General features: G+C 38.1%; 2 protein-coding genes and 1 pseudogene across 3 annotated transcripts in view; 2 read left to right on the plus strand and 1 right to left on the minus strand.

Annotated features, from left to right (window-relative positions):
* The window catches only part of LOC109132487 (protein NRT1/ PTR FAMILY 2.3-like), a 36,287-nt pseudogene that overhangs the window by 5,427 nt on the left and 9,517 nt on the right, over positions 1-21,343 (plus strand). The gene's annotated exons all lie outside the window — the stretch shown is intronic.
* LOC104783809 (uncharacterized) lies at positions 13,638-18,089 on the plus strand. The gene is made up of 10 exons (XM_010508912.2): positions 13,638-13,833; positions 14,068-14,165; positions 14,265-14,453; positions 14,537-14,716; positions 14,856-15,040; positions 15,449-15,544; positions 15,826-15,871; positions 16,034-16,140; positions 16,221-16,325; positions 16,422-18,089. Exons 2-10 carry the CDS (start codon positions 14,117-14,119, stop codon positions 17,769-17,771), a joined length of 2,307 nt encoding a protein of 768 aa, XP_010507214.2. The 5' UTR covers positions 13,638-13,833; positions 14,068-14,116; the 3' UTR covers positions 17,772-18,089.
* LOC147945888 (thionin-2.2-like) lies at positions 18,484-19,705 on the minus strand. Its single transcript, XM_087510260.1, has 3 exons — positions 19,097-19,705; positions 18,914-18,991; positions 18,484-18,823 (listed from the first exon to the last, which is right to left on the minus strand). Exons 1-3 carry the CDS (start codon positions 19,335-19,337, stop codon positions 18,723-18,725), a joined length of 420 nt encoding a protein of 139 aa, XP_087366386.1. The 5' UTR covers positions 19,338-19,705; the 3' UTR covers positions 18,484-18,722.

A 21,343-nucleotide genomic window follows, 5' to 3' on the forward strand; every position in this document is an offset into this window, starting at 1 on the left:
GTCAGTGCAATGCATAGTCAGTCTTTGAATATCCAAAAACTGGGAAACTACTGGTATAGTGAGTTATGGGAACTTTGGCCCTCCAACTGTACCCCATCCTTATTTTGGTAGATCGTTTTACTAATATTGTTTTTGCTTAGCATAAGTTTTAAACCAATCACGAATGACGAACCATATATATTAAAACATGGATATACATCGAAATGCAACACACAACTTATTTATTTCTTTATCTAGTTATCATGCAATCATGCACCCTAAACATACACTCAGAGCAAGACCCTACTCCCACACTTAGAGCAAGGCCTCATGTTTAAAGATACATGTTAAGACAAGTTTACAAATTGCATAAGCATATGCATGAGAACGAGAGGATTTTTACTTTGGTTTAAGTGGGACTGAATGTATCTATCTACAAATCTTGCATCTGATAGAGAGCAAAAGCTTAATAACGGACGAGAACGCTAGATCTCGAGGAGAAGGATTCACGAACGGATCTTGCTTAGAACGTCGTAACTTGACGAAGAATCAATAGGGATAGGGTCGAGATCGGGAGCGATATCGACGTAGTTTTGCAAGTCCTCCTTGCAGGGCTTGAACACAAGCTATTAGGTTGAGAGTCCTCCTCTCTAAGCTTTACACAAAGCTCTCGTAAAACTTGTTTATTCAATAATCGATAATTACACAATAATGAGACTCATGTCTCTTTAAATAAGAAAACAAAACCCTAGTCTAAATGTTTAACGACAAAACTATGGTTTTAAAACCCATGAACCTAAGGCCCATTAACATGACTTAAACAAACAACAAAGTCGTTAATGACGTGAAGATGCGCTGCATCAGTCCCTCCGGGTGAGAAAGAAAGATTCGAATCTGAAATCTTTTGGAGATATCCTTTGTCCACCAATTCATAATATTGACGCTTAAGAACTTCGTGACGTTTCTTTTTCCGCTTCAAGTGCAACGTGCGAAAACATCCTCCACATAGAGTCTTTGTTAAAACAATTGTGGCTTCCAAGCTCGCTTGAACACGATTGACGATCGCGATCAACAAAGCCAGGCGGTTGAGAGACATATACCTCTTCCTGCAGAGTCCCTTGAACGAACGAATTGTTGATATCAACCTGATGTATAACCAAATTCCGCTTCACCGCCGTTTCAAGTACCAACTGGATTGTTGTCGTCTTAATAACGGGACTAAAAGTCTCTGAGCAGTCAAGACCATACTGTTGATGAAAACCGCGAGCCACCAACCGTGCTTTGTACCTATCAATCGATCCATCAGGTTTATACTTTAAAGTGAAGATCCACTTACAAGTAATCACGTTCTGCGCAGGTTTAGGAGGTTCCAAGTCCCAAGATTGTTCGTGAATCTGAGCATTGATCTCATCTGCCCTCGCATTGCGCCATCGGGGATCCTTCAAAGCTTGTGCCACCGTCGTTGGTATGAGAGGATGTTTGGAGACGGTGAGACTGAATTTTGTATTTGGTTTGGTAATATTATTTTTGGAACGGGTTTTCATTGGATGGTTGTTTGGTCGTGGAGGTGAGTTAGCAATCGGAGACAGCGAGGGTGTCGGACTTGAATTCGAGGGGGAGGAGGATGATACTGGACTTGGATCTAGATTTGGTGTATGTGATAACGGGCTTGTGGTTGATGGGCTGGTCTCGGCTTCAATATTTTTTCGATCTCGGGCATGTTTTGTTCGGGTCTCATGAGTCTGATCAGTAGACGAGGGTGATGACGACGGTGACACAGCAGTGTCGGATGAGGACTCGTCGACAAGCGACGGAGAGGAAGGCGATGGCGGTGTTGACGGGGACGACGGTAGGAACGGTGGGTGGTGATCGGAGAACGGAGGTGAGGGCACCAGAGCCGGTGATGGAACAACCAGAGGTGATATTGTTGCCGATATCGAACTAGAGTATTGAGGAGACGATTGAGCTGAAGTTGGTTGTGACGGATGAGAAGCAATGTGTTGAGCAAACGGAAAACGAGACTCAACAAATTGCACATGACGAGAGGTGTATAGCCGGCCATGAGCAACATCAAGACACAAATACGCACTTTGTGTTAGCGAGTAGCCAAGAAACACACAAGGAGTATATCGTGTCTCGAGTTTGTAACGCTGATAAGGATGAAGCCAAGGATAACAATCACACCCAAAAACCCGAAGCTTGAGATAATTGGGACTGGTGTTAAATAAATGATGGTATGGTGTATCACCATGTAAGACATCAGTTGGCATTCGATTTATCTGATAGACCACAATGGCGAACGCGTAAGGCCAGTACGAAGTTGGAAGAGAAACACGATTAAGTAGAGCAAGTCCTGTTTCGACCACATGGCGATGCTTGCGTTCGGCTACACCGTTATGCTCAGGTGTATGCGGTGGAGAGGTGAGGTGAGAGATCCCATGCTACACCAAAAATGGCCGAAGAGCAATAAAATCTCCTCCATTATCCGAATATAACGTACATATCTTAGTCTGAAACCGGTTCTCCACCAATGATTTTAAAGCAACAAAAACATCTTTGACTTGAGATTTAAGTTTAAGAGGATAGAGCTATGTGTATCTTGTGAAATGATCAATAAGAACCAAATAGTATTTGAAATTTTCAGAAGAAAGAATAGGTGAAGACCACACATCTGTGTAGATGTAATCAAGGGGTTTAGAGGAGACAATTGTGTTTGTAAAAAATGGGAGTTTGTGACTCTTATTGATTAAACAATCTGAACAAGACAACTGTTTTGGTGAAGAGGAAGAAAGAGGTAATGAAAATTGAGAGACAATGGATTTTCAAACTAGAAAAGAGGGATGCCCAAGTCGAAGATGCCAAGAGATCAAATCTATTGGTGGAGAGGGTGAGACCGAGAATGCCGTAATGGAGCCACCACTCATCTACCACTCATACAATTTATTTCTAGTTTGGCCTTGGAGTAACTTGACCCCGTGCTTAGATGCCTCACCTGAAAGAGTGCAGGATAGAAATGAAACGAAACATGATTAGTATTGCATAGGCGAAAGACTGATATCAAATTCTTTCGAACATCTGGAACATATAGAATATCATTGAGAGTAAGAAAGCGAGATGGTGTAGGAAGTGAGGCAGAACCAATATGTGTGATTTTGAGACCTGAAACATCCCACAATTTTCACCTCTTCACCGCCGGTGTACGGTTGATGGAGAGACAAGTTGGCAAGATCCCACGTCAAAGGGTGCGTGGCACCCAAGTCCATGATCCAATTTGTGGGATTTTAAGGTTGAACGGCGGCCATGTTCACACGAGGCTGCCACGAAGTGAGAGAGGAAAGTGGGTGATTGTTACCACCGGAGGGTTGATATGAACCTCCGGAAGGAAGCTGAGAGCATTGCCTAGCGCTATGGCCAAACACACCACACAGCTGGCAACGTCCCTGATTACCTTTGCCTTGGGAGCCATTGTAGGAATGATGAGAGCCGCGTGTAGCATGGCGATTCTGGTGGCGAGAGGAGCTGGTGTTTTTCTGAGGGTTTGTGAAACACAACATTCGCCGTAACTGGAACAACAGACGATGCGGAAGCTTGCGTCTGAAACTTCAGCTCATAATTAATGATCTTCTCATGAATGGCAGGCATGGAAGGAGGCGTGTCGCGGCCGTCGATCTGGTCAATAAGAGGCTTGTAATCCTCTGGAAGACCTCCCAGCAGAAACTCTATTTGTTCTTCATGTTCATACGACTTATCAAGCGTAGCAAGTTGATCAAACCGAACAACCAAACCCTGAACGTATTCTTCAACTATGGGAGAACCTTTCCGCCATTGCTTGGTCTGTTCCCGAAGTTGTTTTATGTGTCCCCACGTTGGTTTAGCATACGTAGAGGAAAGAAGACTCCAGATCTCGGCTGACGTGGAAGCCTTGGAGAGCATGGGTTGAATTTCGATCGAGATCGCACCGAGAAGGCTAGCAACAATGATTGATCTTGCCTTTCCCAAAGGTTATACTCTGGATTAGGAATAGAGGTTGCACTTTGACGCACGGTGGCGTTCGGAGCAACGGTGGTGCCATCGAGGTACCCCGCAAGACCATAACCAGCAAGCAGAGCACGAACTTGACGGTTCCACATCAAGTAGTTGGAAGCAGTAAGCTTGGTAACATTGGACATATTAATGTTATGAAGTTGTGAACCAGAGGCAGGATTGATAACATCACATGGAGAGGCAGCCATGGTAAAGATCTAGAGAGGAGGAGAAGGAGGCGCGGCGGAAATTTTTTATTATTATTATTATTTTTTATTAGGTCTAGGATTTTTACTGCTCTGATACCATGTAAGGAAAGCTTGTATTATACATATGAATGTGTTACAATATATATAGTGTTTAGCACTAGGGTTTAGCAATAACTAATTACACAATAGTCCCTATATAACTCTCCTATAGACTGATATGGCTATTATAAGATTGTTTTTCGTTTTCTCTGTCTTTTCCTTTTTTCTTGTTAACTCAGCTATAGAAATGTGTAGAAAGCGATTTCTTTAATTGATTTCAATCGTTACCAATCACAACCAACTGCAAACGCAACATTTGCGGGTGATAGCGAGAGAACCAATCAAAAGTGTTGATTGATTACCCTGCTATCTCCCGCAAACGCTGTGTTTACAGGTTGTTGTGGTTGCTAGCGTTTGGTACCAATCATATAAATCAATTTGTACCATTTAAAATCGCTGAATTTCAAAAACTCTTTCTCGCAAAAATTTGTGGTTACGTGTGGTTTTAAAAAGGGAAGAATTCTTTTTTTTTTTTTTAAAAGGAATATATATATATCAAAAGATTAAAAAATATGTTATCAAACCTTATATATATTAACGATAATTCTTAAACATCATTTATGGTGTTCGTTAATAATATTTTTCGATTTAAGTTTTTTTTCATTAATAGAGTTTTTGGTATTTTTATAAAATTTTATTATTATAAAATTGCATTTTTTTAATAATTGTTTGTTTAGCCACTGTCCTACCCGTTGATCAACGAGTCATAAATTAACACACCCATTTTAACCGACAAACCAGTCGTTCAAAACGCTGAATCAAGGTTCAAATGGAAAACATTCGCTTCTGCAATCACAACCGCAACTGCTGCATTTAAACCAGTCAATCCCTTACTAATGTAACTACAGTATTCTCATATGTCAGGTAAAGCATTGGGCCAAGGCACATGATGTTAACAGTGGCCTACACCGAACCCTGAATTATGTATCCATAATGTTGCTAGTCACTCTTCATTTACATGTATCAAATCAGTAATATTTTAAGTTGTATATGCTTAAAGTTTGAACCAATCTGCTTCTCCTTTGTCTTGCGCAGACTCAAACTTCTTAAAATGGGGACAACGTAATCAGGACTGTGTGGGTAAGAATGTTTGCAACCTTTTTCATTAAGGTACTAATCTTTTTTTTGCCTTCAACCCCAAACACCAAGCTTCAGTACGTACATACTTATTTGTTATATAATAAAATATATGCTCTATACCTTGTAGTTGCAATCTGTAGAGTACCTTTGGATGCAAGTGTTCTGCGTCAGTGCAATGCATAGTCAGTCTTTGAATATCCAAAAACTGGGAAACTACTGGTATAGTGAGTTAACTGTACCCCATCCTTATTTTGGTAGATCGTTTTACTAATATTGTTTTTGCTTAGCATAAGTTTTAAACCAATCACGAATGACGAACCATATATATTAAAACATGGATATACATCGAAATGCAACACACAACTTATTTATTTCTTTATCTAGTTATCATGCAATCATGCACCCTAAACATCACACTCAGAGCAAGACCCTACTCCCACACTTAGAGCAAGGCCTCATGTTTAAAGATACAAGACAAGTTTACGAATTGCATAAGCATATGCATGAGAACGAGAGGATTTTTACTTTGGTTTAAGTGGGACTGAATGTATCTACCTACATATTTTGCATCTGATAGAGAGCAGAAGCTTAATAACGGACGAGAACGCTAGATCTCGAGGAGAACTCGGATTTACGAACGGATCTTGCTTAGAACGTCGTAACTTGACGAAGAATCAATAGGGATAGGGTCGAGATCGGGAGCGATATCGACGTGGTTTTGCAAGTCCTCCTTGCAGGGCTTGAACACAAGCTCTTAGGTTGAGAGTCCTCCTTTCTAGGCTTTACACAAAGCTCTCGTAAAACTTGTTTATTTAATAATGGATAATTACACAATAATGAGACTCATGTCTCTTTAAATAAGAAAACAAACCCTAGTCTAAATGTTTAACGACAAAATTATGGTTTTAAAACCCATGGACCTAAGGCCCATTAACATGACTTAAACAAACAACAAAGTCGTTAATGACGTGAAGATGGGCTGCATCAGTCCCTCCGGGTGAGAAAGAAAGATTCGAATCTGAAATCTTTTGGAGATATCCTTTGTCCACCAATTCATAATATTGACGCTTAAGAACTTCGTGACGTTTCTTTTTCCGCTTCAAGTGCAACGTGCGAAAACATCCTCCACATAGAGTCTTTGTTAAAACAATTGTGGCTTCCAAGCTCGCTTGAACACGATTGACCACGAGATCAACACACAATGAATATTTGGCGTTAAGGACCTGGCGGTGGAGCAAAATATGCACCTTTAACACATCAGCAGCAGCAAGTACGACACTCAAAGTACCCACAACAACCAAAAGGTGACCCTTCTTGTAGCGAGGGTAATCCCCAAACAGCTCCTCAATGATGCTCTTTGTGATTTTTGTGTGAGAAAGACATGGGGCATGCATATCCAAGCTGTAACAAAGTAGCTTCCACATCAACACAACGAAGACTGCATTTTTTATCTGCTTACCCACCATGAACCGAAGCTTGTTAGAAAAACAAGCCAAGGTGAGGCTTTATTTTCCACACGTTAATAGCTTTCTTGAAGCGCAAGTAACGACTCTCCAACAACTAAACGTAGTGGATATGAAACAAGAATCATCTAGTGGGCTACGAACAGTTCGGTTTACCCATATAGAAACCCCACATGATGTTTTGAACAATATATCTGAGAAGATCGCCACATCACGAAAAATACGATGTTGCGACACAAAAACCACAAGATCTGATCTCGGACCCATGTCGAAGAGGTTCTCGGGGGAAGGAGAATTTTGGCCTCTGACACGTCACCAACAAAAATATACCCTACAATCACATGGCGACACTTCTCCTTGTTAGTGACATCCATTATAAGTTGGTCTATGTCTTCCTCATTGTAAATCAACACGTCATCCCTCCACCAAAGAGGCAAAGACACATCATGTACTCAATGAAGAACCTTAAATGTTTGATAGGTACCACTCCGCTTCTTGGCGTAGAAGACTCAAGTAAGAAAACATCAAGAAAATCACATTTAAACTTGACATGATGCCTTTCGGTATACACACAAACATCTGATACGGCTCCACAGAGGGCTGCAAAAACTTTTGAGTCCTTTACTTCTTGCTGAAGAAACCAAATGTGAAGAGACACTGACCGCACCGGTGGAAGAAGTTGCTGACGAGTATGGTTTGTCGTAGCCAACACTTGGCTCTGCGTGTGGAATGTTCGTTGATGAACAACTCTTTCATTGGTCAGGACCCCTATGACCAGAGATAACCGAGTATACAATGACAGCTGGCGGTGATCTATAAACATTTCTTCTACTGAGGAACCACCACACGAACTAAAGCTCACTCGAATCTGGAACACGTCAATCAATTTTACCACTTGTATGCAATATTCCCGATGGCGTCTATGCTTAATCCTCCCAATATATGCCCCCTCATGCACATCAAAGTCAAAGGACATTAAGAAGAACTGAAACACGTTTCTTCTTTCACACGTTGTTGTCACTAGTGCACACGTGAAGAGACTGAGACACATGGAATCGGTGGCCACATAAGATACTCTCACAATCTCACGTGATAATAGTATCATAAGTATGATATGGTGAACGCATACATACACTACACGTCTATTTCTTGTAACCAAAGCTCCACTGGGGAAGAAAAACATAACGTGATTTACGTGACTTACGTCTCCACCGTTAACTGCAGTTGCGTCACTTTGACAACAAGATGAAACTTTCTTTGGGTTTGTGCTTCCAAAATCCCAATTCATGACCATTGTAGCTGAACTACACATGTGAGTTCCATCATCTTCTTGATTTGTCTCATAGAACACATGTAAATCTTCTCTTGGTAATCTCGCTTGAGGAGAAGGTACACGAGGTTTTACAACCTTGGTGTCCCCAATTTCCGTCCTCCCGCGTCCGTCTCGAATAGAAGCATAATAACTAGGAGTTTTACCAACATAGATAGCAAATTCCAGAGCACCATATACCTTGTCACGGAGATTCACCACATTGTGGAGAAACAAAATCTTGCGTCGACCACGATCTGGCGGCTCTCTCTTGATCTGCCGGTGACAGTTTGCAGGAGAGAGAGAATAATTCTGGGGTCTCTTATCCAAATATAAATCTCCGTTATTCGCATCAAAGTTGTTGTAGACTGGAGTAAGTTTGGATAGTGAAAGATGTTTAAATAACACCCCGTCAGTCTCGATGAACTCAACGTTCTCGACGTCTACTTCGCCACCATCGTAGATAGAATCATGTACACCAATGTTATTAACATCAAGGCTAGTTTTGACACTATGATCAGTGTGAACGTCAACGTTTGTAACATCCGCACTAGCGTCGATGTCTTGAATTTGATCTATAGATGAATCACCATCTTCGTAGGAAACAACACAGGTCGGGTCGTTTAGCAGATCCATTTCGTCATCATTGCCCGTGTTGTCAATAATAACGTTGTCATGAAATACTTCTGCTTCGACATCATCTTCCTCTGTGTAGACATCAAAACATGCATCTCCCTCCGTAGTTGAAAAACCAAGACCATCAACATCACGAACTTCGTCGTCACCGCATACATTGAAGATTGGATCTCCGCTTTGATCATCGTCGTTTCCTGCACCACCAGTAACGATATCAACATCTTCCAAGTCTGTGACATCATCGACCTTGTTCTCAACGTCGTTGTTATCGTGGTCGACAACATCACGGTCTTCTTTATTATTGCCGTCGAGTGTTAAATCTGCATCATACACCACATGATTCAAATCTTTGTTATCACCATAGATATCACGAACGATGAAATCTTTGTCGTCAAAGTAACAACTCTCTTTGTAAGCCACCAAAGACCTTCGTCGTTTCAAATTTTGCAAACGATTATACACCAAACTATGGTAATGATGAGGCAAAAAGTGTGTGCATAGCTTCTGCTTAAGTTTATCCCAAGATTTAATAGGGTTTTTGCCAGCTTGCTTGCCTGTTTTCTTCACATGTTGCCACCATGTTGCAGCGTGTCCTCGAAATTGTTTAACCACAACTGAAACAAATCGATCATCTGAAACGCTTTGAAACTCCAAAATCTCTTCAACATCCATCATCCAATCTAGTAATAAATCACTAGTAAATCCACCGTGGAACTCGGGAATATCCACCTTAAAATCTGTGAACATGATCGGAAGGAAATCAAACCACCAGAAACGTGATGACTCTGATACCAACTGATAGAGAGCGGAAGCTTAGTAACGGACGAGAACGCTAGATCTCCTGGAGAACTCAGATTCGCGAACGGATCTTGCTTAGAACGTCGTAACTTGACGAAGAATCAATAGGGATAGGGTCGAGATCGGGAGCGATATCGACGTGGTTTTGCAAGTCCTCCTTGCAGGGTTTGAACACAAGCTCTTAGGTTGAGAATCCTCCTCTCTAGGCTTTACACAAAGCTCTCGTAAAACTTGTTTATTCAATAATCGATAATTACACAATAATGAGACTCATGTCTCTTTAAATAAGAAAACAAAACCCTAGTGTAAATGTTTAACGACAAAACTATGGTTTTAAAACCCATGAACCTAAGGCCCATTAACATGACTTAAACAAACAACAAAGTCGTTAACGACGTGAAGATGCGCTGCATCACATCTTATGTTGGATTTGGATTGGAGAATCTGTAGCTAGCTTTATGTAACTTGTGTCCGAAGTTACCTTTTATAAATTCATGTTTTCTTAATGCCAATTCGCCTCAGATCCTTTATACACATTTAAACTGAAAGATAAGTTAAATGATCGACCACCAAAATGATGACTTCAGATTCAGTAATATATTTTGGCATCACCCTGAAAGTAGCCATAATAGAAACTCAAATCTTTAAGAAATCTTTACACCGGCAAGAAAAAAATAAAAATAATAATAAGAGTGACATAAATATCTGAAAAATGCTTGAAGATGTGAACTGAGAATAGATGAGCATTTATAAGTATGTTAACTTTAATAAGTGAACGATTCTTGTCATCAATTTTCTATTTGCTCAATTGTGAATTGCATCATTTAATTAACACATTTATCTCCGTTTTTTTTTTGCGAGTCTTATATTGAAAACTTGTAAATGTGAGATTACGAACATTGAAACCCCATTTTGTTCGAGAAAAATAAATGAAAAACAACAATACATCAGGTCACACACCCGAATTATTCAGTTTAGAAATATGAAAAACAACAATATATCAGGTCACACACCCGAATTATTCAGTCTGGAAAAATGAAAAAACAACAATATATCAGGTCACACACCCGAATTATTCAGTCTTGAGATTCGTCAACCTTGCTTTAGTACAGATGGATAGACAAATCCGCCGAACTGGCCCTGAATGTTTCCCTCACAAAGTCGGCTTTTGCACGGATACGGTCAAGTCGATCCACGGCAAGTCCCATGGGTGCATACAAGTCCACCCGTTCCAGCACACGACAAACGCGAATCAGATTCTTAAGGAGCTGCAACTCATAAAAATCTCCACAGAAGTTCCAGACTTCTAAATATTTGAGTGTATTCTTGAAACACGGGTGAAAAATTCCAACCCTCCAATATCCGTTTGCATCGATCGGCACTCGCACCATTCGGACAGCGGTTCTAACAACGAGCTGAAAAGTCAGCGTCTCCAGATATGGACAGCTGTTGATCATGAACCTGATTCCGACGAACTCACGTGGTTCGAGAGTGGTCATCAGCACCAATCTCGTCGTTTTCATATCTGCTCTAAGGCGAAGCGGGTTGACATTGTCCTGGATCACTTGAATGAGGAAAGGACAGACGGTTACTGTCTTGGCACTAACCAAACTGCAAAGGAGGTCACAAAAATGTGTTCCTAAGCCAGCTTGGAATTGGCTCAGCCGCCCAAAGTCGAGCGACACTTCATCCATTTCTTTGTTTACGTTCCTCAACGTAAAGGAATGAACATTGCCAGCATACTTGAAGATGAGAATGCTTGGCAGGTCGAGTGAAGTACCCTGCACTGCGAAGACACAGTTCTTGAACACCAGTTTGATCAACCGGTTGTTAACTCCGGTTATTGCTCCGAGACCAACGTTCCAGCAATTTTTAATCTGTAGACACTCCAGAAGAGGTGCCTTTGGTAGCAAAGACGTGATCATGGCAAGCGGCATCCACCCGAAGTAGAGGAACTCCACAGAACCCGCAACGGCAAGCCTCGATGCATCAAACCGGCATGCGAGTAACTTGAGCTTCACCAGGCCGGTTAATCGGTAAAAGCTCTCCGGCATTTGAATCATGGTAGATTCAAATGATGCTTCTACTTCATCTCTGTTCACCCAAAGCCGGTCTGAGAAATCAAGAACGAGATTCTTGACTTTCGTAGCGGCTGCGAAATCTATGAGAGTCCTCATCTCCGCTTCATAACCAATCGGCCTATGAAAGGAGAGTTCGAACGTATCAACGATCCCACCCGTGAACATGGAAACCCAATGCAAGGTGTAACCTACAAATGCCTCTCGTTTCGTATCTTCATCAACCCACGCTGGATAGGTTTGAGTGATCACAGCCTCTTGAAATGAGACGTTTCTCGTCTCTCGGCAAATATTTCTCCAACGTTTAGATAAAACGCTGGTCCTGAGAGCTTCCTTGAACGTCAGATTGGAAATGATTAGGACAAGAAGAATGTCCGAAAGAGTCGAGATCATGTCGAGAGCATCTCCTGAAACCATTGTTAGAGATTTTTGAGAAAATGATGAATGGAATCAAGAAAGTGATTTGCTGTGTTTTGCTAGAAAGATTTTGCTGTGTTTTGCAGGAAAGAGTTTGCTGTATTCAGGGGTCAAAAACTGTACTTTAAATATATGCTTCTATCTCTGATTAACTTGGTAATTTGTTCTCTAGTCCAATGTAGTTTTAACTTAGCTTTGTTTGACTCTCTTATACATGTAAAGTCATAATTAGTTTTTATTTAGGCCTTGAATGGTAGTAGATTCTAGAATAGTTTTTGGATTTTGTTTTTGAAAAACTCATTTTTTCTCCAATCAAGATTTTAACCTAAATACATTCCCTAAAAAATAAGAAAACTAGTTTTTTGGATTTTCCCTAAAAAATAAGAAAACTAGTTTTTTGGATTTTCTTTACAATCCTTAATAGAAACCAAAATCCACATAATTAGAGATTTTAAGAAAACACTCACCACATTTCTCATTTTTTTTTTATTGCAAAAACTAAAAACTCAAAAACTAAAAACCAAAAACCATAATTTAAAAACTATTTTAAAACCCACTACCATTCATGGCTTTATTTTATTTTACGGACGATTGATGTTCATATGGATTTTATTCCAAACATTTGCTTCCCAGATTTCGATTTTACCAAAAAATTGCCTATAATAGTTTCAATTCAAATGCATAATTATATCATAGGTGGTCAAAGAAAAAGTTCAACTATATTTCTACAATAAAGATTATGAAAGTCAAAGATAAAATATAACTTTCCTAGAGCCATTTAAGAACATGCATGTATTGATAAATGGTGCATCTTCAAAAATAGTTTTTTTTTCTTATGTCATTTTTCAAAAATATTATTTTATGTTGTCAATTTTCAAAAATATATATTTTCTATGTATAAAATGACTAAATTCTAAGTCGCAAACTCCAAATATTAAAATCTTACCCCCTCAAAACCATACCCTAAATGTAAAATAAAAAATTTCAACTTTAAAAAAAATTCTAAAAATTAATTTAACATATTGTAATTGTGTACAAAAAAAACAAAAATAAAAATGTTAAAAGAAAGGTATTTTTGAAAAAAAACGTATCTCAAAAGAGACATTTCTAACAAGTTATTAATTAAATTAGTAAATCAATTATAATTTTTTTTGTGGTTAAATTATCAAATATCACATTATTATTCTTTTTTTTGTGGAGTTTAATCGACATCTTCAGCATCGAGTTTAAGGTTATAATCAGTTAACTATGATTTATGCTAATTAATCGATTCATATTATTTTTTGAGTTCAAATAATTACAGATTACATTATTTATGAATAACTTTTTTTTAACAGCATTTATTTATGAATAACTATTTACAAAGAAAACAATATTTTTTCTTTTTGTATAAAATATACTTATTTAAAAAAAATACATATATTCATAAGATCTTTTTTTTTGGTCAAACATATTCATAAGATCATATAAAATATCTTTGTACAAAATCTTTAAAAAGGCACTCCTAGCTTTGGTAATTTAACTACTATAAAAACCTAAATAACTTAGACATAAGTACAATTAATGAAAAAAAAAAAAAAAATTAACAAGACAGCCACCTTTTTGTCTCTCCCTCTCTTCTCCATACAAAATTGTGGGTTTCTCAGACTTGTCTCTTGCCACGGTTCCCGCAACGGGACCGTGACACCGTATCATCTCCGACTAGTTCGTCGCCTTCTCCTCTGGCCAAAAACATTCCTCTGGTGCGTGTCCTTAATTCCCAAAATTTTATTGCTTTCCTTCAGATTACGAAACCCATACCTTACTTTTTGAGTACAAAAATTGAGTCTTTTGTACTCAAAATGACTCGAATGCTATAAAAAAAAATGAACCTTTAGATCTTAGTTTGATAGTAATTAGGTTGTAGGGATTCTTATTTGAATCTCTTTTGATTTCGTTAATTTTGATGTTGAATGGTTTCTATGTTATATTTGCAGGTTTTAATATCTCTGCTTCTTGACAATAAGGAGTAGACAGAGAGGTATCATGAACTCTCGAGGAAATGTGGCTGACGAAACAAACGTTTCGAGTAGAGGTTAATACTTTTTTACTCTTTGATGAAAAATTTTCTTAGATTGTTTGTGTTTATTTCAGAGTTTCTTAATCATTCTTGTTTGGTTTTATGGATTGTCAGCGATACGAAGGAAGGTGAAGAACACTTTGGACATAGCTATAACGAAATATAAGATTGATAGTTATAACTTAGTTGACCTTGATAAGGTATTAAATGATGTCTACTGCTCTTTTCGACCGGTTTCTGCTGATTACGATATTAGGAAGGAATTGGTGAGAAGCCTTAATGTTATGGCTGTTGATATCTATGGTAATATAAGATCTTTTTATCTTATTTAGCTTGGCTTATATCGAATGTTAGCAGAGGTTTTATTTATTTATCTTGTTCGTTAGGTGATTCAGAAGAGAAGAGCCCTGTTCTTGAGGCGTATGGGTCTTTTGTGATGGATATGTATACCTCTCAGAGTGATTTGGATGTTTCTATTAACTTTGTTAACGGAACATCTGAAGTTACTCGTGAAAAGAAGATCCAGATACTTGAAAGATTTGCTGAAAAGCTCCGTTCTTTGGAGGGTATGATATATTTTGTTCCATTCTTGTTGCTGATTCCATTATGAGAAATGAAATTATGATTATTACTTATTAGAAGCTGTTAAGGTCTATGCCAACTCTCATTATTGCTTTTTTTATATAACCTAAACTTCTTTTGTAGGAGAAGGGCATGTTAGGAATGTTGAATCTATCGTCACTGCTAGGGTGCCAATTGTCAAATTCTTTGATCATGGGGCTGCTGTTGAATGTGATTTGTCAGTCGAAAATAAAGACGGCATTTTGAACTCGCAGATCATTCGCATCATATCTCAACTTGATGGCAGGTTTCAAAAACTTTGTATGCTGGTAAGATTTTAAGTTCTGTTCTAATGGCTTTTGTTATCCTTATAGTGCTATTGACTTGCTTGTTTTTCAACAGAATTTAGTTTTTGTTTGCAAGTTAAAAACTATAAAAGTTTCTTCAATGACTAGAAGTTGCTAGGGTTTTAGATTTCTTTTGAGCTGCCTATGGTTTGTTGCTATACTTTGTTAACTCAGTGCTGATGAATTTTTCAGGACAATTTTCTCTTTACTATCTAAGTGAAGTAACCGCATGAAATTTAAACTGTTAGGGCATGTTTGGCTAACCATAGTTTTTAATTGATGAAGTAGTCATAGTTCAAAACGAGCATATAGATGGTTTATTGTTAACTCAGCTAGATATGTGTAGTTGTGGTCGATATATTTACTAATGTGACTATTCTCATATCTCAGGTTAAGCATTGGGCCAAAGCACATGACGTTAACAGTGCGCTACACAGAACCCTGAACTCTGTATCTATAACAATGCTAGTCGCTCTTCATTTACAGGTATCAACTCAGTTACCCTTATTATGTTGGATGTCCACTAGATTATGTACTCTTATTGTTCCAGTTACATTGACTTTCAGGATGCCCAAGTAGGTAGTTCGTCTGGCTGTTTAATGTGTTTCTTTTACTCTCTAAAATCAAGTTGGATAAAAGTGTTAGGTTGTTTATTGTGTCATTTTAAGTTGCATGTGAGTATCCAATCAGATACTCTTCAGGCTTTGAATGTTCAATGAGACAATACTTCCAAGTCTAATTTGCTTCTCCTTTGGTCTTATGCGCAGACTCAATATCCTCCCATTTTACCTCCATTCTCTATGCTATTTCAAGGTAACACTAAACTTCGTAAAAGAGAACAGAACACTTGTGGATTGTCAAATTTCAGATTACGTTTTTGATACTCGTCTTTCATATCCCTTTGTTATCCTTCTTTTCTTGTTTTTGCTTATATGGTTTTCCGTTAAGACATTAAGTGACCCTTTTCTTTTCCAGATGGAATGGATCCTCCTAATGTGGAGGAAAGGACTCAAAAGTTCTTAAACTGGGGACATCGTAATCAGGAATCTCTGGGTAGACTGTTTGCAACATTCTTTATTAAGGTGTAATATCTTTTTTACCCCTAAACCCTTACACCAATTAAAGAACAAGCTGTTATAACAAAAGCATTTGTGTCTTGCAGTTGCAATCTGTAGAATTCCTTTGGAGGCAAGGGCTCTGCGTCAGTGTGCTGAATGGTCTTTGGATAGCCAAAAAGTGGAAAAAATTTGGCATTGCGTCCATTAGTGTAAACTCAATGAAAACTCTGTTCAGTAATATACTTTATTTGCATTCTTACCTTTTTTGTCTTATGTCATTAGTAATTTTTCGTGTATCTTAACAGGTTGAGGATTTTACAAATGTGTCTCAAAATGTTTCAAGGCGGGTTAATGGCGCAGGAGCCAAAAAGATATACCGCTCCATAGACAGAACCGTTGAAGACATTTTTAAATTCCTCAATGGCAAGGTCACTGGGACAGATCTCAAACACATGTTATTTGGCCAAATCCCTGTTGTGCATCCTCCTCCTGTGGCGCCACTCAATGGAAAGACTGGGGTGTTTGGCCAACAAGATTTTGTGGAGCCTCCTCCTGTGCCGTCATTGTTAAGCCAACAAGCTGTTCTGGATCCTCCTCCACATGTGCTGCCACTTACTGGCGCTGGAAGACATCTTAAACACAGGAAGTTTGGCCAGCAAGCAGTTCAGCAGCCTCGTCCTCCGGTGCCGCCACTCAATGACCATAGCGCTAGAACACATCTCAGAGATAGGTCGATTGGCCAACAAGGTATTGTGCAGCCTCGTTCTCCTCTGCCTTCACTCAATAGCAATACCACTGGGACACATCTCAGAGATAGGTTTTTTGGCCAACAAGCAGTTGTGGAGCCTCGTCCTTCTGTGCCGCCACTCAATGGCAACATCTCTGGAACATATCTTAGGGATAGGTTTTTTGGCCAGCAAGCAGTTGTGGATCCTCGTCCTCCTGTGCCTTCACTTAATGACAATATCTCTGGAACACATCTTAGAGATAGGGTGTTTGGCCAGCAAGCAGTTGTGGATCATCGTTCTCCTATGCCGTCACTCAATGACAATATTGCTAGAACACATCTTAGAGACAGGTTGTTCGGCCAGCAAGCAGTTGTGGAGCCTGGTCCTCCTGTGCCTTCACTCAATGGCAATATCTCTGGAACACATCTTAGTGATAGGTTTGTTGGCCAGCAATCAGTTGTGGAGCATCGTCCTCATATGCCGCCACTCAATGTTTACCCACAGCAACCTCATAACAACTACAGAAACGGGTTCAGCGGTCTTCCTGAAATACATTACAACAAAAGAGTTTGTTTGGGAAACGGATACAGAGCTGTAGAAGAAACAGGTTACAGGAGAGAGGAAGAGAGATACAATGATCTCAGAGAACTCCGAAACAGGTATATCGGATACTGTACTGAAACTCCCCATAGGAATGATGATAGATATAGGGGTGAAGAACCAATGCCTGTGGGACAGTGTTATGACTATAGTTTAAGAACTGGTCCGCCACCTCCACAGGCACACCCACCATATGGTAGAGATACTTATGAGAATTTTCGTCCTCAAAACCCTTCCCGACCACCTCCACCTTATGGTAGAGATAGTTATGAGAATTTCCGTCCTCAAAACCTTCCCCAACCTCATTCTGGTAGATCGTTTTACTAGTAGGGTTTTTGGTCAGCAAAGTTAAAAACCAATCACCAACCATTTTTTCAAAGATGAATATAGTAACTTCATGTTATATATATAATTGGCGGAGAGTACAGGTTTTGGTTACATAGGGATTAATTGTGGAGAAGTGGAACTACAGTTTTGTGTGATAACTGAGAAGTCATAAGTGTCATGAATGTCTGTATGTTTCTTGTTTAGCTGGGATATCTTTTTAGTATTTATGCTGGATTCGGTTTAAATTTGGATTTATGTAAGATTTAAGTTAAATTGCTATTATGAACTTCTGCAAGATATATCCTTTGATTTTGTATTTTTTAATCTCTCTTTAGTTTATAATTTGAATGTTTTCTTTTTCTTTCAATTCTTCAAAAAAAAAAAAAAAAAAAAAAACAGGTTGTATTTGTGACTTTATGGTAAAGCAACAAAAATTCTTTAAATTTTTTTGGATGGATTCAAATAAAACTTTAGTTGACTTATATCAATTTGAACAGTTATCAATTTAAACGGATTGGTTTAATTATTGATAACTGTTATACATACTAGAATTGAAATTATTTTTATGTTTAATTTGGTGTATGAAAAAAAGTTATATGCTTTTCTTATGCAGAATTTGAGATTTTGTTCATCTTTGATAGTGTTAGCTAAGTCATGCATATGTTGCTGTCGTCATATATGAGGAGCTGTTTGTAACTTGTAAGAGAAGAAGGACACAATAGTTTTTTTATTTAAACAAGAACAAGTAGAAAGGATACACAACCTTCTACGACACAACCAACAATACATAGACAATCTGAATATTGTAAAGCATAAACTAACCAGAAATAGTATTAGCTAACACAAGAGTCTAGCTTTTTTTGTCATATAGAGTGACAATTATTGAAAACACGGAAAACAACAATTTGAACACATGGATGTGGTATCTTTGCTTAGTGGATATCCTCTAGTTTAGGCAGTTTCAAATGCAGGCTTCACAAAGCCCTTGGTGCAGAGAATAGAACATGCCTTGGTACATTTTTCAACGGCTGCATCCACAATTTCACTAGCATCTAGTCACCAAAACAAAGATCAGAATAAATTATTAATTAAGCATTTTATCTAACAACAAAAATAATAATAATCTTGGGGAGTCTATTTACCAGAGTTCCTGAGAGTAGTCATGGTACTGCACACAGAGGAAGCACACCCTAGCTTGCAGTATTCGTTGACAGCATCACCTTGAGTCACAAATAAAAATCCATGCAACTTGCATCAAAATTGGAATCCATCTATGTAACAAATAACTAGCAAAACACTAGAAAACAAAAAATAAATCAATTTACCTGAGTTTTCGAGACGCTTATAAATAGAGCCTGAAGGGCATCGACCATTATCAGGAACTTTTGTGCAACCAGTGGAATATAAGCAAACGAACTGGGGGATTTTTGGGGTATAATCGCAGACAGTATAGGCAGTTCTAGCATTCTGGGACGGGCAGCAGATCTTTGCTTCAACTTGAATTTGCACCATGAGCAGACTCATCATGAGCACAGTCATGAGCATAGCTGCAAATTTGCCTTCCATCTTACAATTGATGACTTGTGTTTGGTTACAAAATGTAAGTAGAGAAAACACTAACAATTGTAATTAAGCTTGTATTGATGAAATGATAATGAAACAAGACTTGTTTAAATACTAGTTCTTCTACAATTTTCTCCCACAAACGTCGTCGTTTGAGACCATTATCACATGTTCTATAGTCTTCAACAAACTGGCTTAACCACCATGCAATCACATGATATTTTGTTGATTGAAGAGGAGAAGACAAAAGATGAGACTGAGATCGAGTTTGTTATTTTTGGTACCAACGTGTTTTAAGTTTCTTCGTTTTAACCAACTCTCTCTTGTGGCTGTAGAAGTTATGGGTGGGTTTCAATTTGAATATTTTGTTGGGACCAAAATGAACGTTATCTTCTGTCTCTCTTTCTTTTTTCTGTTTTTTTTTCCTTGGGATCAATATATCTTCTCTAGTAAGATTTATGTTCATTACGGCCCTGATTGGTAACGGCTGTTACTTGTGGCTGTAGAGACTTTAACTTTAAAATTTTAGCTGTAGAGAATTTGGCTGTAGATGTTTTGACTGTAAAAACTTTTACTGTTAAAATCTGATTGTTTACCAACAACTTTTAAAGCTGTAATTGTTATTTTATTTTAATTTTTATTAATAATAAATATAAATGTCAACATATAATTCATAACAATTTAGTAACAAAAATAAAATTTATTAATGATAAATTAATTTTTTTTTAAATGTATGTCAACAAAATATGTGATTTTGTTTGAAAATTCTGTTTTCTTTTGTTTTTGGTAATTGATTTTTAATTGCTTTGAAGTGGCTGTTGAAACTTAAAAAAATAATAAAGCCATAAAAGTCTGATTGGCAAATAAAATGTTTTTACAACTTTTAAATGCTTTTAAAGTCTTTAAAGTATTCCCCAATCAGGGCCTAGGTAGAAAAATCAATAGGCAATCACATGATATTTTGTTGATTGAGGAGGAGAAGACAAAATATTAGATAGAGATCCAATTAGTTATTTTTGGTGCAAACGTGTTTTAAGTTTCTTCGTTTTAACCAACTCTCTTGTGGCTGTGGCCTGTGGAAGTTGTGTTTGTATTATATTTTGTTGGGACAAACATGAACGTTACGTTATCTTCTCTCTTTGTTTTTTTGGGGATCAATCTATCTTCTCTAGTAAGAATTATGCTCATTACGCGGAAAATCCATTAGATTTGAGCAGCCCTAATGATCGGTGGACGAAATCAGCCAAACTCCACATCTTTCTCGACCAGCACGACCCATCTTCCCTTGGCATCCTTGGACAAGGATGGTTAATTCCATCTCTTGTTGAGCCTTTTCAGAAGGTTTGAGGAGTCGATCAGCCTCTTTGGGTTATTTGTGTTGATGCAGTTAAATCCAAGCTAACAGAAAGTATTTAAATGGTATAAAAAGAATAATGTATATTTTCTTTAATAATAATGTTTTCTGTAATCACAAGTGCAGTTCTATGTAAGATTCAACCAAATTATATGCAAGATATGGTCAGAAAAGGTTCATCATTTGAAAAGAAATATTGTAAAATCAGTGAAGAGATACACTGATCAGGGCCTTAGTTACCAACTAAAAAGCCGAAAAATACCTCATCTATTTTTTATTTGGACGTTTAATACCTCGTCTTTTTTTGTTGGAAGAAAAATACCTCATTTAATTATCATTGGCTTAAAAATATTTAATCTTTATATTGTTGTCAGATTCTAACCCGCTGTTTAACAGACTTTAACGGACGTTACAGATCATCAAACATGTGTTAAAATCAAATCTATGTGATATATACAATACATTTACCTTAGTTATGTGATATGTTGCCGTAGTGTAGTGGTTAGAAGTGGGTTGGTTTTATCTCCTAACCACGCTTCGAACCTCCCTCCTTCCCCAAAACTTTTTTTTTTTTTTTATCATTGGTTTCTTCTTCACACGATTAGTCAAAACTCAAAAGAATTGTTGAAGAAGAGTGTTTGACTGTTTGGATTCT

This window comes from Camelina sativa, chromosome 4 (assembly GCF_030686135.1).
Source record: "Camelina sativa cultivar CO46 ecotype springtype chromosome 4, ASM3068613v1".
Lineage (NCBI taxonomy): Eukaryota > Viridiplantae > Streptophyta > Magnoliopsida > Brassicales > Brassicaceae > Camelina > Camelina sativa.

What these genes read in the sequence shown, in the direction of transcription:
- LOC104783809 (XM_010508912.2), top strand. Translation starts at nt 14,117, where the DNA reads ATGAACTCTCGAGGAAATGTGGCTGACGAAACAAACGTTTCGAGTAGA. An exon ending in TTCAAAAACTTTGTATGCTG is followed by an intron (nt 15,041 to 15,448) that starts GTAAGATTTTAA and finishes CTCATATCTCAG; the next exon opens with GTTAAGCATTGGGCCAAAGC. An exon ending in TTGGCATTGCGTCCATTAGT is followed by an intron (nt 16,326 to 16,421) that starts GTAAACTCAATG and finishes GTATCTTAACAG; the next exon opens with GTTGAGGATTTTACAAATGT.
- LOC147945888 (XM_087510260.1), bottom strand. Translation starts at nt 19,337, where the DNA reads ATGGAAGGCAAATTTGCAGCTATGCTCATGACTGTGCTCATGATGAGT. An exon ending in TAAGCGTCTCGAAAACTCAG is followed by an intron (nt 18,992 to 19,096) that starts GTAAATTGATTT and finishes TTGTGACTCAAG; the next exon opens with GTGATGCTGTCAACGAATAC. An exon ending in GACTACTCTCAGGAACTCTG is followed by an intron (nt 18,824 to 18,913) that starts GTAAATAGACTC and finishes TTTGGTGACTAG; the next exon opens with ATGCTAGTGAAATTGTGGAT.